General features: G+C 42.5%; 1 protein-coding gene across 23 annotated transcripts in view; it reads left to right on the forward strand.

The window, feature by feature from the left end:
* MAGI2 (membrane associated guanylate kinase, WW and PDZ domain containing 2) overlaps window positions 1-17,546 on the forward strand; it is a 953,479-nt gene that overhangs the window by 855,789 nt on the left and 80,144 nt on the right. For all 23 annotated transcript variants that reach the window (XM_053251292.1, XM_053251285.1, XM_053251284.1 and 20 more), the window contains one exon: window positions 14,297-14,545. In XM_053251292.1, the coding sequence (XP_053107267.1) occupies window positions 14,297-14,545 (249 nt within the window). The remainder of the gene's footprint in view (window positions 1-14,296; window positions 14,546-17,546) is intronic.

Raw genomic sequence — 17,546 nt, forward strand, 5'->3', positions numbered from 1 at the left:
ATGGAAATAAGAGGCTGTGACCCAGTCTTTCTTGGTGCTTAGGAATTGTAGCGGCCTATTTACAGAGGCCCTTTCCTCCTGGAAATTTATGTCCCTAAGCCTTTGTTTAACTAGGGATCTTGCCGTTGACTCGCCCTGTTCTAACAATTGTGCTGGGCAGAAGCCCATCTTCCGGAGTCTTTCCTCAACCGTCATACACCAACGGGGTTGTGGGGTAGCGGCAAGGAAATGAGGTATAAGTCCTGCCGGGTAAAGATAAATCTTAATCCAATACAGGATGATGAGCAGCCAGGCCCTGGTCTCCAATTTCCATAGCCCAGTCTCCAGCCGTATTAAGGAGTTCGGGATGCATTTTGGTACCCCCAATAGTGATCTCAGAAAGCCCGATTGTACTTTTTCTAAAGCTTGTAAGTCTTTTGGCGGTCTAACCTGAATCCCATATAGCAGCTGAGGTATCACTTTAGCCTGAAAGGCTTTATTAGCTGCCGGAATATAGCCACCACCTTGTGCCCAGAAAAATTTCCTGATTGCCATGGAAGATCGTGTGGCATTCAATTTAGCAGCACTGATGTGCATAGAGGTACCACCATTAAACTGAAACACCACCCCCAGGTATCTGTAAGACTTCACCTGCTCTACTCTGGCACCACCTATGGACCATCTAAAAACCTGTTGTTTCTTTGCAAATCTCACGATTTTAGTTTTGGAGTAGTTGATTTCCAAAAATTCCTCATTGCAGAACAGACTCAAGCATTCTAAGGCTCTTTTTAGACCAACTCTGGTCTGTGACAATAAGGCTGTGTCATCTGCATACATCAGGATAGGTAAACACCTGTCCCCTGTCTTTGGCGCGTGAGTTTCAACTTGCCGTAGATGGGTAATTAGACCGTTTACATTGAAATTGAAAAGAGCTGGGGCTTCTACAGGGATCTCTCTGGATAATTGGCCATTGTGGTCGCATTTTGTTCTCAGACTCGTGTTCTCGTAGAGTTTATATATTAGAGATAGCAATCTCTTGTCGATAGAAGAGTTTGCAAATTTCTCCCACAGAGCATCCCTGGATATTGAGTCAAAGGCACTCTTAAAGTCTATAAAGGCGACATATAACGGCGCCTTTCTGCCCTCAACGTATTTCTCTATTAAACTCAGGAGGACCAAACAATGATCCATCACAGATCTACCTTTTCTGAACCCCGCTTGTTCTTGTTCTAAAATGTTTTCTTTCTCCATCCAGTCCAACAATTTGGAGTTTAGGTGTTTAGCGTATAGCTTACCAATTATGCTTAATAGACTTATGGGTCTATAGTTCGACGGGTCATCAGACGGGCCTTTTTTGTGAATTGGAACAACAATTGCCTGTCCCCAGCCATTGGGCATATTTGTTGTTCGGTCTATATGAGTGAATATGGAAGCTAAGAGCGGGGCCCACCAGCTAGCATTGGCCCTTAAGAAATTGGGGGGAATGTAATCTTTACCTGGGGATTTGCCTCTCTTTAGCTGACCAATCAGATTCTCCACTTCTTCAGTGGTAACTGGAGGCCATACAGGCAATTCCTCCAGGGGGATACTGGGCCAAGATGGAAAAGTTAAGTGTGCTTGTGGGGCAGCATAGATTTTGGTGAAATGACTTACCCATCTTTCCTCTGGCACTGGAATTTGTCTGGGGAATGAATTAACCCCGGATACTAAGCGCCAAAAACTGGCTTCATCCTTTTTATTAAGGGCCGTTATAAGTTCTGACCATTGTCTTTCTTTCAGGGCCTCCTTTTTGGCTTTAATCAGAGACTTGTAACTTCCCTTATATTGTTTGAATTTCATGTCTAAAGATAAGGTATTGTTTATTTTGCGGTCAGCCGAGAGTAGTAACAGTGCTTTTTTCGCCTTTTTACAGTCCTGGTCAAACCAGGGTTTGTTATAGGATACGTGCGAGACGGCCCTGACTCTGGCTTGAGTGCCTCTGACCAGAAAAGGGATAAGCAGGGAAATCAAGGCTTCGTAATTAACAATCACTTCAGTCTGAGACACCAGCACCCCTTCGGGGGCAGGTTCTTCACACCGTTTAGTGCAAACTAGGGTTATTTTTTTGTGCTCCTCCATCCCCGCTTCTGAATAACACCAGCTCTTGAGTCTAGCCTCCAACTCTGGGGACCACTTAATTCTCTGGGCCAAAACAGGGGGTTTCATCTCTGGGTCATCCCTGCGGTTGAGTGAGGGTTCTATGACCCCCTCAGTGGTTAGCCGGCAAGTGACCCTCAGAGGGAAATGGTCACTCTCTGGTCTTGGGATAACCTTCAGCTCTATTATTTTGTCTATCAGCCCTCTAGATGCCATTACATAATCTATTATCGAGCATTTTGTGCTGAGAAAAAAGGTAAATTGGCCAGGGCAGTCTCCATTGACAGCTCCATTAAGAATATGGAGATCTAGTTTGTTAGCCAGCTGTATCAGCAGCCTGCCAGTAAAGTTACTGCCCTGGTCTAGCAGAATACGCGTTGATGCAAGAGGTGAATCTTCTGGTGTCAAGTGGGGCATGTCCCCAATATCTGGGTCTTCAGGCGCATTAATTCTGGCATTACAGTCACCCCCTATCATTAATGCTGCCCTCGGATAGTCCATCATCAGCTGCATGAGGTATCTTTCCAAGTCACCCCAGTGGGACTTACTATGTATTCTGAGACATAAAATAGGCATATACAGATTGACAATAATAATTTGTGTTTCATGTGTGCGAAGCAGGACTGCCATCGCAGTATTAGAGCAGCAAGGGAGAGCCAAGGTTTCTGCTCTTAGCCCATAGGAGATACCTATTGCAAGCCCCCCCCCCATGTTTCTGCCTCCTTTGGTGCTCCGGGAAACATGTTGTCCCTAACTTCTTTCACTACCATTTTCAGTTTGTGCCTGAACAAACTACTCAGTGACCCAAAGAGCCTTTTCCCACAATCCATGAGAAAGGGCATGAAGAGGCAAGGAAGGAAGCCTCAAAAAGCTGACCTCCCATGCAGATGATCTCCATCACTTTGCTGGGCAGGTGGATCTCTTGTCCAGATAACTGCCAGCTGCTGCCAGCAGTAGGGAGGTTTGGGGAGCAAGAGACCCCCAGAACTCCCATAATGGACCACGTGAGTGCACAGTGCATTATGGGAATTCCCCCGATGCTCTCCGGGAGCCCCACAGTTTCCCAGCCCTGGCTGCATGCAGATGGGGCTGGCAGACAATTTTTAAAATGGGGTTAAGGGAGAACTTAGACGGGTTCCGGAGGCGGGCTCTGGAGGCGAGTTTGCCTCCAGAAGCCATATGGCTCTGACGATCAGCTGAGACCAGGCTTGGCTTTCTTAGCTTGGTTTTGGCTGTTCATCAGTAGAGCCTCAAACTGGCACTATTTGGGAGGGTCAAACTACTATAACTGTTGTACAGCTATCCAGAGGTGGATGTACATTGCACAGCTCTGCTGAAGCATCATTATAGCACAAAATATCTTACTGGCATCCACCACATGGAGAGTTTAAAGCTGGTGGTAGAGAATGTCATGGCAAGCAGATAGTTGTTTTGTATGTGCTGCAGTATGAAACAGGATGAAGAAAGGGAATTTTTTTTTTAACATTTATATCCCGCTCTTCTTCCGAGGAGCCCAGAGCAGTGTACTACATACTTGAGTTTCTCCTCACAACAACCCTGTGAAGTAGGTTAGGCTGAGACAGAAGTGACTGGCCCAGAGTCACCCAGCTAGTATCATGGCTGAATGGGGATTTGAACTCGGATCTCCCCGGTCCTAGTCCAGCACTCTAACCACTACAGCACGCTGGCTCTTTATATGAATGTGTAGGTAGTACATGGGTGAATGTGCTGTCCTTATGGATTGTGAGAGCATGAAGAGAATGTTTGGGTGCAGTGAAAGGGCAGTGGATTTGAGATGCATTCATAGCTCAAGTGAGTTTTATGTATTTGTCTGCAAAGTGTGTGCTGAGTTTAGAAGGGATATACATTTCTTTGCAGAGGTCTGATGCTGCTGAGAGGTCAGTGCTTGCTTCTCTTAAACCTACTGCTGTAAAAACTGTAATAAAGCTAATAAAGCACCATGAAATAGTTGCTTGATTTAAGAGTAATATTAAATTATATTCAGCTCACTCATTCTTGCTTTTGAAGTTGCAGTCAAATTTTATAGGAAGACTGCTGTTTCTAAGAAACATTATACAATATCTGTACAAACAAAGAGGCTAATGTAAAAGTATTAGGTCACAAAGAGTTCAATAAAAAATTCCTTTATCTAATTGGGATGAAATTAATTTCAGAAGTACAAGATCAAAATTAAAATCTAGACTGAGAATAATGTAGAATTATTAAGTATTGCATTGCAAAAATACTTTTCTCTGCATGTTTTACTGTTTCTATCTGTACTGTTCTTTTTTTTTCCATTATACTCTTTTAGTTAGCCTGAAGGTCCACTGGAATTAGGATATTAATTTTAAGAAAAACGTTCAGTCACATACATTTTGCTAACCCTTTTGTATGCATCATTTATTTCTCCATTCAAGATAAACCAATGGCATTCCAAGTTATTTAATAAAATTAGCTACTTTCACTGGGGAAATGCCCTAATGTCACTCATTTGGTTGGATGGTTGATGGGTTGTTTCAGTTGTTTAGGCCACCATTTCAAGACTATTTATAACCATATTCATAATAACATTCAATATTTAAAATGTATAAAAATGAATAAAAATAATCCACACACAACACACACATACATATACATATACATATAAAGTAAAGTGTGTTGTCAAGTCAATTTCTGCTCTTGGCGCCCACAGAGCCCTGTGGTTTTCTTTTTTGAAGAATACAGGAGGGGTTTACCATTGCCTCCTCCCGTACAGTATAAGATGATGCCTTTCAGCATCTTCCTATATCACTGCTGCCCAATATAATACCAGCTGGGATTCGAACCAGCAACCTTCTGCTTGTTAGTCAAGCATTTCCCTGTTGCACCACATATACACACACAGTATTAGTTATGTTACTTTCAGTTCAACTTGGTCATGACTCATTTTAGCTGAATCACTTCCGCACTTACTAAAATGGGTTGCATGAATGTGAATGCACTGGAAGACCAATGGAAGAGACAGGGGAGGACAAGATAACTGCAGGAAAATATTGTAGCATTGAAATAATTCCATTCCCCACTCCTAAGCAGATGGTGGTCAAAAACAGAAAGGACAGTAAGTAGACATGAGCCATCAACCAGCTTGGAAGAAACCAGTTAGGCTGAAGAAAACCTAGCAACTTATCACTTGCTTCCCTCCAGCCTGAAGCCGAAAGAGGAGGGCTGTTTGGTTGATAACAACATATCCCTTTGGGACCAATTCCTCTGTGCCCAGTTCCCATAGTTCTTTCAACTAGGGTATGCAGAATGTTTCGACAGTGAAACATTTTGACTCAAAATGGTCCATTTTGAGAGTTTCAAACTCAAAACACAACACCCTTTAAATAAAAGGCCTGTGTAGCTATAATTTAGCAGATGGGTTCAAACAACCCAGGCCCCCCAGTTCCTGTGCCCCCAGCTCTACCCCTCCTTATTTTATTCATTATCTCCCTCACTCTGAGGGGCCACTGAACACGGACCCCATCTCCCCTAGCTACACCTCTGGGCCTCATACAAATCAAGTGTTGTCATGGGCAACTGTGCCCACATTTGCAGGCAGGAGGGGAAACGCAAAAGGAGGAAATCTCAAATTCAAAATGTTTTCAAAGGGACTGGGAGGCAGAGAGAGCCCTTATACTGTGCCTCTCTTGAAGAGGATACATCAGGAGGAGAGGAGGAAGAAATCAAGGGAAGTTTGATTTTGTGGTTTTATTTTCTCAGTTGTACCGTCGAGTTGGTGTCAACTCCTGGCGACTACAGAGCCATGTGGTTTTCTTTAGTAGAATACATGAGGAGTTTACCATTGCCATCTCCCGCGCAGTATGAGACACTACCTTTCAGCATCTTTATATATTGCTGCTGCCTGATATAGGTGTTTGGGAAACATACCAGTGGGGATTCGAACCAACAACCTCTTGCTCCCTAGGCAAGTTACTTCCCTGCTGCATCATTAGGTGGCTCTATACTGAGTATAATATGCTGTGCTATTGCTGCTATAACTCTCTGGTTTTGCTGGATCTCAGATTGACAGATGCAGAACTTGGGTGCCTGCCTCCCTTGAGTTGTGGTTTGTTTTGTTTGTGAGATAGTGTTGTGATGAGAAATAGAAAGTGGCAGTGCAGTGTGTTTCTATGTTTATGTGTTTGACATTTCTTCATGATTGCCATGATAAGCCCTATGTCTGGCCTTGAGACTAACTTGTGCTTCACTCACTGCTCTGGTCTGCTCTGCAAACTGCATTGCAAGGTATTGTACTCAGTCAAAATGTGGCTGAAGTTGCTCTAGTTGAGCTAATGGTTATGATTGCTGCTAAGGATGCTGCTGTTACAATGCTAGGATGTATGGAGTCATAATTGTGGGGGGGAGAGCAACTTGTGCCAATGATGTTACTGCAGTTTAGGCACTGTGGCTGGCAGTGGATCTGGGTAGGGATGTGCGGAACGTTTCAGATACAAAATGTTTTGTACCCAAAACAGCCTGTTTCGGGTGTTTTGTAGACAAAACAAAACACCAATTTTGCAGATCCAAAAGTTTTGTATACAAAACAAAACGTCCCTGTTTCGGCTACAAAACGTTTTGTTGTTTCGGACCTCCATTTTGTAGTGATCTCTGAGTCAGTCTCCATTTTGTGTTTGACATCTCTTTGAATTTCCCACCCTTCCAGCCTTCTGATCGGTGACCTAAATCATGGGCTGACCTGCTGACAATTCCCTCCTTGTTCCCCATTGGCTCTTTTGCTTCTTGCCACTCTTTACTGACCCCACATTGGCCAGGGGAAAGATTGCTCTGTGGTGTTAATGGTCTGACTCAGTATATGGCAGTTTCCTCTGTTCCTAATTCTTTTGAGATAATTCTGGAAGTTTCCTTGCCTCCATTGGGCACTACCACCCACCACACTCCGCTCTGGGTCATCCCTTTCCCCTTGATTTGAAGTGATACATTTGCTGGAATCTCCATTATTCCCTATGGGAAAATTCTTAAAGATGTGTAAACTTTAAAAAATCACAAAAAATCAGCCCTTTGCCTAATTCCTTTGAAATTTCGGTGGTAGCTTCCATCCATTGGACACTACCACTCTTTTTGCCCTGGGACCCTTTTTAAAAATCCAAATCGATTCAGATTCAGAAAATTCGCCTACAAAACAAAACAGGGCTGATTCGGATTCAGAAAATTTGGTTACAAAACAAAAAGGGGGTGTTTCGATTTGGATACAAATCGAAACAAGAAAATTCCAAAATGCACACCCCTAATTCTGGGTAATGATTCTTTTTTTGGCCATTTTTGGACTGTATTTGAAATGGATGTCCTTTGTTGGGAGGGACAGATTCCCTTTTATTGTGTGCTTCTGCTGTGTTTTTCAAGGCAGGGTTACAAAATGCATTGCAAATTGCAATGCAAAACTTATGTGCAGTACACTCTGTGAGTGCAGCTTGTTCCGGCCATAGAGAACACTGGGGAAACTTGAAAAACAATTTTTAACCTTTGCTCCAAACCCCTATAAGATCCTGTGGGAGTTTGGAGGGAAAGGTTAAAAAGTTTGTTAAAAATCGCCCACTTACCCTTTCTTTTTAGGTTTATTGAAGACCTGCTTAGCTTCAATAAAGTATATCCATTTTGTGCACATCCCTACTTTCAACTAAGAGGGGACCTGCCCCTCTCACACTGAAAGACTGCACTGGCCATATGTTTTCTGGGACCAATGCCCCCTTGACCATTGTGGTTTTCCTATGAGTTGTTATTAGTGCTATTATCCATAGGGTTCAAATGCCTGCTCAGTTACAAAAGTTTGACAGTGTTTTTAAAAGGAAGACATTTTGAAAATGAAGGGAGGACTGACACGTGGAAAGCCAATCTGTGTGCTGATCTTAAAAGGCTCATTAGGAACAAAAGAATATGTCTTATACTAGATCAGACCATTGGTCCATCTAGTAAACAATGTCTTGTCTGCATTGACTGGCAGCAGCTTCTCCAAAATTTCAGGCTGGAGACTTTCCCAGACTCTTTGCGCTCTGCTACTGAGCTACAGCCAAATCCCCCAATGGTGGCACTGGCATACATGGGTCTCCCATCCAGGCACTGACCACACCAAGACCTGCTTAGCTTCAATAAAGTAGCTGTATTATGTGCCCTTAGACTATGCTCTAGATCAGTGGTTCCCAACCAAGATTCTTCCAGATGTTGTTGAACTACGACTTCCATCATTGCCATCTACAGTTTATTGTGACTAAGGGTAATGGGAGTTGTAGTTCAGCAACATCTGGAGGAACCTGGTTGGGAACCAGTGCTCTAGATCATGCAACAAGAACTGTCCCCTAAATCATGTCAGCCCACACCATTCCTACTAACTGAGCAAAGAGGTACCATTTAAAAGTAGTGATTATCTTTATTTAGCAAGGGGAAAGCAACTGGCTCTATCCATCATCCATCATCTCTCCAGTTGCTGTTGCTGGTGTTTATCTTATGTTTCTTTTTTAGTTGTGAGCCCTTTAGAGACAGGGAGCCATTTTATTTATTCATTTATATCTATGTAAACCACTTTGGGAACTTTCTTGAAAAGTGGTATATAAATATTTGTCGTATTCGTATTCCCTCACAAAATATCTCAGTCATACTCCATGATACTCTCTTGAATATCTTAACTATGTACCAGGTCTGCACAACAAAGATGCACTGAAGGGCACCCTTGGTAAGCTTGAAGCTGCAAGATAAGATACTCGGAGCCTTCCTACAGGCAGGATATTATTTATTTATTTATTTGCACAGTCAGACAGGTGTTGTTGACTGGTTTGTTTAATCCAGACATTGAGTCCTTCCCAAGGACCTGGGATGGCTGAATTTTATTATCAATGTTGTTGCTGTTATTATAGATATCGTCGCAGAATATAGGCTGTTCCCAGTAAAGTTGCTTTTTGTAATTGGCTGATGGTGATTTATGTAGCCCCTATGGTGTTGAGGTGCTCTTCAAGGTCTTTTGGGACTGCACCCAGGGCGCCAATTACCACTGGGATTATTTTGGTCTTTTTCTGCCACAGCCTTTCAATTTCAATTTGTAGATCTTTGTATTTTGTGATTTTTTTTCTATTTCTTTTTCTTCTATTCTGCTATCCCCTGGTATTGCTATGTCGATTATTTTAACTTGTTTTCCTTTCATCTCGACTACACTTATATCTGGTGTATTGTGTGGCAGATTTTTGTCTGTTTGTAATCGGAAGTCCCATAATATTTTTGCATCTTCATTTTCTACCACTTTCCCCATTTTATGGTCCCACCAATTTTTGGCTACAGGTAGCTTGTATTTTTTGCAGATGTTCCAGTGTATCATCCCTGCTACCTTGTCATGCCTTTGTTTGTAGTCAGTCTGTGCGATCTTTTTACAACAGCTGATTAGGTGGTCCACTGTTTCATCTGCTTCTTTACAAAGGCGGCACTTGCTGTTTGTTGTTGACTTATCTACTTTTGCTCTTATTGCATTTGTTCTTAGTGCTTGTTCTTGTGCAGCCAGTATTAAACCCTCTGTTTCTTTCTTCAAGTTGCCATTCTTAAGCCATTGCCAGGTCTTGGTGATGTCTGATTTTCCACTTATATTGTGCAAATATTGACCATGCAGGGGATTATTTTTCCATTTTTCTGCTCGGTTCTTGACTTGTTCTTTCTTGTAGGCCTGCTTTCTTTCATTGGTGTTGAATAGTTTCACATTATTGACCATTTGAAGTGCATCTTCTTCACTGTCCTTGATATATTCTTCAAGACCTCTTTTCTCCTCCTCTACTGATTGATGGACTTGCAGCATTCCTCTGCCACCTGAGCTGCGAGGGACGTATAGCCTGTCTACATCACTGCGGGGGTGCAGAGCATGATTGATGGTCATGATTTTCCTGGTCTTACGATCTAGCGTCTCTAGCTCTGCCTGGGTCCAGTCTATTATTCCTGCAGTGTATCTGATAACAGGTATAGCCCAGGTGTTTATGGCTTGTATGGTGTTCCCACCATTGAGTTTGGACTTTAGGATTTTTCTAACTCTCCTGATGTATTCACTTCCAATTTTTCTTTTAACTTCAGTGTGTGCAATGTTATCAGCCTGGAGAATGCCCAAGTATTTGTAATGTTCTTTCTCTTCCAGGTTCTTGATCTTGCTTCCATTAGGCAGTTCTATTCCTTCTGTTTTTCTTATTTTCCCTCTGTTTATCATTAATGCAGCACACTTGTCTAGTCCAAACTCCATTGCTATATTGCTACTGAATATACGGACAGTGTTTAGCAGTGATTGGATTTCTGACTGGGACTTTCCAAACAACTTCAGATCGTCCATGTAGAGCAGATGGTTTATTTGACTTGATGTTTTAGATGTTTGGTATCCGAGGCCTGTTTTGTTTAGTATTTGTGAAAGTGGAGTAATGGAGATTACAAATAACAGAGGGGATTAATTATTATTATTATTATTATTATTATTATTATTATTATTAATTAATTAATTAATTAATAATTCGATTCTTACACCGCCCTATCAAAAACGGCTCAGGGCAGTTTACACTGAAAAATAATAAATAAATAAGATGGATACCTGTCCCCAAAGGGCTCACAATCTAAAAGGAAACATCTCTAGACACCAGCAACAGTCACTGGAGGTACTCTGCTGGGGCCAGTTACTCTCCCCCTGCTAAATAAAGAGAATCACCACGTTAAAAGGTGTCTCTTGGCCAATTCCCAGGGGTCTTTGCCAAGTCAGCAGGGGTATGAATGGAAATTTCAGCTGCATCTATTACTATCAAGCAGGCTAGATCTTATTGGTTTTTTAAAATGATGCCTTGAAAGCCAAGTGCACAGAACTAATAGAAAAGACAAGCAAACCCTCCTTCATAGCTCCATTTGTCCTGTCTCCCAGCAGGGTTACTCTTAAGCTGAAGAGGATCCTTTCTTGCAAGAGAGAAACCCAGGCAGAGGGAGGACAGCTTGGATTTCATGGCTGGATAATAGCTTTTCCCAAGGTGCAAGTGGTTTTGTACTGATAAAGAATGGGTTCAGTGGGGAGCACTGTGAGAGGGAAAGACTCTAATAAGGCCAGTCGGAACACTAGGACAGTGGGAAGTATGGATGGCATAGTTCATTCTCTGAGCATTTAGTAGCCTGGACTGTGTGTAAGATTCAAAGAATCATCAAACTTTCCGAACTTAAAAAGAGAGAGGAAGAAAATATGAGAAAAACAATGGCCAACTACTGAAACCTCAATAGGGAAGAGTGAGATTTCAAGAAATAGAAGAATTAAAAGACTACTCTTTGCAGGACATCATAACACACTTTTTTTTACTGACGAACAGATCTTTCAAAATGGATGGAAATCCAATAGCAATATAAAATCTGCTCTACCTGCTTTATCATTCTTTCCTGTACTTAATGGGAATCTGTTACATTCATTTATAGCAGAGGCAGCAGTTGGTAATTCAGTGGGGTAAGATAATTTTCTTTCCATTGCACCTGCATTGACATAAACAGTATTCAGCCTCTAAAACATGACAGCCAGAAAATGAGATCTTTCTTGTCACTGACTATGGCATTTAGTTGCAGCTCCGGTTCAATAACTTTTAGAGATTTTAAATTGTAATGTAGAAGCATAATGATTGTTTGTTTTGCTTCCATCTTCTTTGCACTAATCACTTTGCTTCAAAGTTGTACAAGGACTACTAGAGGACATACTTACTTGTGTCATAATATAACAACTTTTCCTTGATTCAGAGAAGCAATAGTTAATTTTACACCTTGAGAATTTCACTTTTTATATTGTGATATGTGTAGTGGAGAGAAAGCTAAGCAGCTATTTTGTAATATGCCATTTTATTGATTTTGGAATAATCTGTTTTGAGTTTGAAACTATAGCAGTGCAACAAGGTGTTATAGTTGTTGGATTGTGGGCAAACTGCTTCCCCAGTTAGGAAGCAGATTCAGCTTCACTCACTAGAATAGCAGACAACAGGAAAGGCAGGCCCAAGGAAAGCTGTTTTGCTTACTGACTTTTTGGTAGGAGCAGGCAGAAATGTAGCACTAAGCATCTGTGGGGGATCTCATTTTACTGAACTTTCCCTGCTAAACGTAATCACCCATATCCTCTCCCCACTTCCCCGCCGCAATGTATCAAATTAAAGTTAGGGGTTGCTCCTCAAGCTTCCTTTTATCTCCACCCTTGAGAGTAGGGATATATATAGTAGTACCTACAAACGCTATTTATAGAATTGACCAAGGAGGAGAGAGGTCTGGGTAATTCCAGTTGCTATGCAGAAACCTTTGTTCCCTCTCAGAAACCATTCCTTGTGGGATAGATGAGACTAGAGAGTGTGCAAGTGCTTTCACAGCATTACAAGTCTGTAGAAAACCATATTTCAGAAAGAGGATGATGTATAGTCCAAAATGCAAATTTGCTTTTGTTTTTTGCATTTGTTGACCGCCAAAGATATAAATATTGCAAACACAACATATTGTTCTCCCCTATCAGTATATATACATATATAAAAAGATATGGAGAATGTTGAAGCACTATGTAAATGAAATGAATTATTTCAATTCTATATGCAAGTGCAACTTCCCTTTTTCCAAACAATCAACTGTCTTCAACAACAGAATAATTATTTTGGATTAATCTTTCCTGAGTCATACCTCCAGCCCACAAACACCTTTTGAATAGGTTGTTCTCTTTTTTAAAAGGAGGCCATGCAGTTAATCATAATTACTTTGTTGGTTGCCTACTTTTGGTTTAAAGGCAAATTACCTTAATATTGAATGAAACATACTTATGTGACAGGGCACATAGACAAGGAAACAGTTCTGATTAACCTTCTTGGAACCCTACATTACTTAGTCTGGACTGGACTACTTCAGAATATAGATGAAGTTGCCATTTTTGAATTCTTCCTCATGTAAAACTAACTGCCTCCGCTAATTGCCTCCGCCTTGGGGTTTTCTTTTAATGAAAGGCGGTATAAAAATGTAAAAATAAATAAATAAAATAAATTGTAAAGACAAAATACCACAGATTTTCTTCAGTAGTGCTTTATTGATTACAGGATATATATTTGCTGCTGAATCTCTATACATTTACCTAAGCAATCCTTTTTGTTATATATTTTTCTATTGCGGATTATTCTGACTTGTTGATTTTTAAATTATGTACTCTGTTTTTCTAAATCATTTCCCATACAAGAGGAGCTCCTGTGTAGTTCATTCTAGTATCTCAATACTCAGGCCACTTCTTTCATTATGCTGTGTGTATGGAGCAGGACTTCTATCACAGCTCACTAAGCCAGGTTTTATTAACCTTGGGCCTCCAGATGTTGTTGGACTATAACTCCTATCATCCCCAGACATGGCCTTTGTGGCTGAGGATGATGGGCATTGTAGTCCAACAACATCTGGAGGCCCAAGATTAAGAAATCTTGCACTAAGACTTAGGCTGAGAAGGGAACCCATTCTAAATTTCAGAGTTTCACTTTACAACTGTGGCCTTACCTGTTTTTCAAGTGGGGGCCATTTTGGCAAAAACCTTGAGTGTGACAGCCACTTCCCATCATGTGTTTTTCCTGGCACTGGGTGTGGGGGGGTGGCTTTTAAGAGAAACAGAGCCCTGTCAAGCCTCTGCACCATTTTGGAAGATATACATAGATCACTGGGAAGTGAAAAGCACTGGGAAGGTCTACATTTCCCAGTACTCCATGCACACCTTCAGCAATAGTGCTGGGACTTGGGAGGTCTCCATTTTCCTTACAGAAGCCCTACTGGCACTGGTCAGTGAAGCACTGAATAGTGGGAGCAATCACCTTCAAGTAGTGCTAGGAGGGCTGTGTGGAGTATTCAGCTTTAATCAAAGCTTCACACAGGCCTAACAAACAATTAGTCATGGAGCTCCACTTATAGTCGATGGGATTCACCAATGGCTCCCAGACCTTGCAATGAAGAACACTACTTTAGAACATATGAAGTAGTAATAATCAGGAAGGTTACCTCCACATGGACCACCTTATCAAAGTAGGTCCCTTGCATCTCAGTTACTTCCATCTCAGTTACAGTTAGTTTAGTATTTCCAGTAATCTGTGCTCTAGAAAGTTTGTTAATGGTTAGGAGGCATTTCATAAACAAACAAGCTGCAGTCCTAATCTTCATTTGGTTTCTGTTCTAGGAGAACCATGTCCAGAGAATGGAAGAAGTCCAGGCTCTGTGTCTACACACCACAGTTCTCCAAGAAGTGACTATGCCTCATATGCTAACAGCAATCATGCTGGACCGAGTAGCAATGCTACGCCTCCAGAGGGCTTTGCTTCACACAGCTTGCAAACCAGTGATGTTGTCATCCATCGTAAGGAGAATGAAGGGTTTGGCTTCGTCATCATTAGCTCTTTGAACAGGCCTGAATCTGGATCTACAATAAGTAAGTTAAATCTTCCTAATAAAAGTACTTTTAATTCCTTTACAAAAATGTTTCAAAAATTCCTTCACCAATTGAAGATGTTGCTTCCAACTTTTTCATAGAGTTCAGCATTTATAAATTTGCAACCCTTGAGCATTCTTTGGGCAGAGATATTTCACTGGCAAACAAACAGAATGTAAAGAGCTCTGTCTATATGCTATATGGTAGGGATATTCAAAACATTTTGAGCTCGAAATGGGCCATTTCGAGTGTTCTGAGCTTGAAACAAAACATCCTTAAAATAAAGGGCCAAGTTTGAAACAAAACGACCTTGTTTCAAGTGTTTCGAGCACCATTTTGGAGGGCTGCTTTTCCATGGAGAGCTGGTCTACCAATTGGGGTCAGCGGGTAGACCAGGCCTTCACCCCAGATCACGTTGTGGCTTTCCTTGGAGGACTGGTCTTCTGGGTTTGTTTCGAGTTTATTTAATTAAAACAGCTGGTTTGGCAGCCATTTTGATAAAATGTTTTTAGCATTTTGTGTTTTGTTTTGAGCTCGAAACAAAACACAAAATCCATTTTATGCACATCCCTACTAGTTAGTTAGTAGGGATGTGCTACTATATAGGGATGTGCCTACCAATAGTCTATGATGCTCTGCAATGATAAAACTATCCATCTCTATGCATTATATATGTCAAACAAAACAAAAGTGATAGATTTCATCTGCAGGACATTTTAGCTTCAGAATTGTTTTTTAAAAAATAGGGGGTGGAATATTTGTGTTTCATCCTCACCCCCAATATGTGTGGCATTCTGCAAAAAAACCCACCTTGCCAGCTAAATACATGGAATCTTCAGTAGGAGTGTGCCCGAACCGGTCCGGAGCCATGCAAGAGGCCTCCGGAACGGTTCGGACTTCAGCTGGTCTGGCAGTCCAGTGGGGGGGGGGAGTGTGGCTTTAAGGGCAGGGGGTAGTACTTACCCCTCCCGCCGCTCTTCCCCCTCCGGCACTTGACTTTGCTGCAAAGTTTTTGGGGTGGCAGAGTTCCTCCCTGCCGTCCCTGTCCCCATCGTTGTCTGCATCCTCTGTAACAAGTAGAAGTTTGCGCTACGCATGCGCCCGTCACAGCGTGCGCACGGCCGTTGCTGCCGCCATGCCGGACCACGCCTCCGTGGTTCCGTGCATATCCCTAGTCTTCAACATTACAAATGTGAGCAGTACTGCCCCCACAATTGTGACAAAATCCTAAAATGTGAGGGATTTATAACAATTTCTACTCTTTAGTCAGGATACATTATATTGAATTTTCCGCACTGTGATTTCCCCCCATAGGAGTAATCCTCAGGTTCACTCCCATAAGCCAAAATGTGAGGTAGGTGGTGACCCTCCTAAGTGGCTGATGTAAAATCTGATGGATATACCCTGTTCAAAAGCTATAAAACTATAGACACTGCATGCAGGTACATTGCCCATGGTAGCATGGAGGCAAGCCATTCCCTGCACTGACCTGTTGTTAAACCATGCCCCTTGCTCTCATTGGATACAGTGTTTGTCTAGGGCAGGGCTGCTCAACATTGGCCCACCTGCAGATGTTGGCCTACAAGTCCAATGTTCTCTGGCTATTGGCCACTGTGGCTGGGGATTATGGGAGTCTGGGGGGGCCTAAGTTAAGCAGGCCTGGTCTAGGGAGACAAACATACTGGGGGAGAGATGCTCCCCATCACTGAGAATGTTGGGCTCCTAGTTTTCTTAGTCATGGCGAGGATCTTTCCCAGGTAAAGTATTTGTCTCTGCGTTGGGGCCGTTGGGGCTGTTCACGTTGGGGCCATTTACAGCCAGGAGAAATTGGGCTATTGGAGCCTAGCCCGATTTCTCCAGGCCGTCTGCAGACACGGGAGCCGTGTGGCTCCTGGCAGCAAACCACCCAAACTACTCCTCCCTTTAAACCAGGTTAGTGGAGCAAGCACACCGCTAACCCTGTTTAGTTGATTGTGTGCTGCCGCCATGTGACTCCACACTGCAGCAACACATGAGCTGACCCAACCTTCTCCCTCCGCCCACCGGGAGGCTAAAACAAGCCTCTTGGTCTCTGAGGTCTCCCCAGGATGCCCCACGTGGGCAATCCTGGAACTTCCAGGGGCTGAGAGGCCCCCAATTCCTGCAGTCCCCACCAGCTCTGTGATGGAGCTGGTGTGGGCAGCCGATCCGGCCGCCAAAGGCTTGGAGGCTGCTCATGTGCACTTCCTGGCCCTTCACAAACCCTCCTGGCACTTCACATGAGTCATGTGAAGCGCCTCACTGTATCCTTGGAGACTGGGAGTAGTACATGATTTAAGAGTGTGTCAATATAGAGGCTGGACTTGCTGGTATGTTCTTGTGGGCACTGTACCTCAAAACAGCGTCCATGATTTTATAATGTCTGAGTGGAGCTATAAATATCCAGTCTTGTTAAATAGGTTTTAAAAGCCTCGAATCTTTTCCAACAATATGATTATGTAGCGTTACCTATTTTTACTTGTTATGCATATTTTGGGCAGGAGGTGTGGCTGCATTTCACGGTAGAAATTTGCTGTGGGTTTTTTTGTTTTGTTTTGTTTATTACAGTTCCCTTGATGAAGGCAGAATGTTTTGGGAAAGCACTGGGGCTGTAGCTGTTCCCAGGGCCATTTGAAGCCTCAGAAACTATTTGAGTTACAAGAGGACCAGGCTGGGAGATACCACTGGATGCAATCAAGAGAAAGCTAAGTGAACTTAAGTTCAGTTGAAATCAATGGGATTTAAGTTCAGAATTCAGCACTTGAGTGCCATTGATTTCAAGGTTAACTTTCTCTGGATTGTGCCCACTGTATTTCAGCATTCACCTGATCCTTTCATCTGTAGTATCTAGGCTGTGTCTTTGTGTAGAGGTTTCCCAGCTTTAAAAAATATTCTTATTCTGAGCTCTCCCAATTTCCAGTGGACTGTCAAGTACAGTGTGTGACTTTCTGTATCACTGGGGCATGGGCTGCAGAAATTCAGG

Source organism: Hemicordylus capensis, chromosome 5 (assembly GCF_027244095.1).
Source record: "Hemicordylus capensis ecotype Gifberg chromosome 5, rHemCap1.1.pri, whole genome shotgun sequence".
Classification (NCBI taxonomy): Eukaryota; Metazoa; Chordata; class Lepidosauria; order Squamata; family Cordylidae; genus Hemicordylus; species Hemicordylus capensis.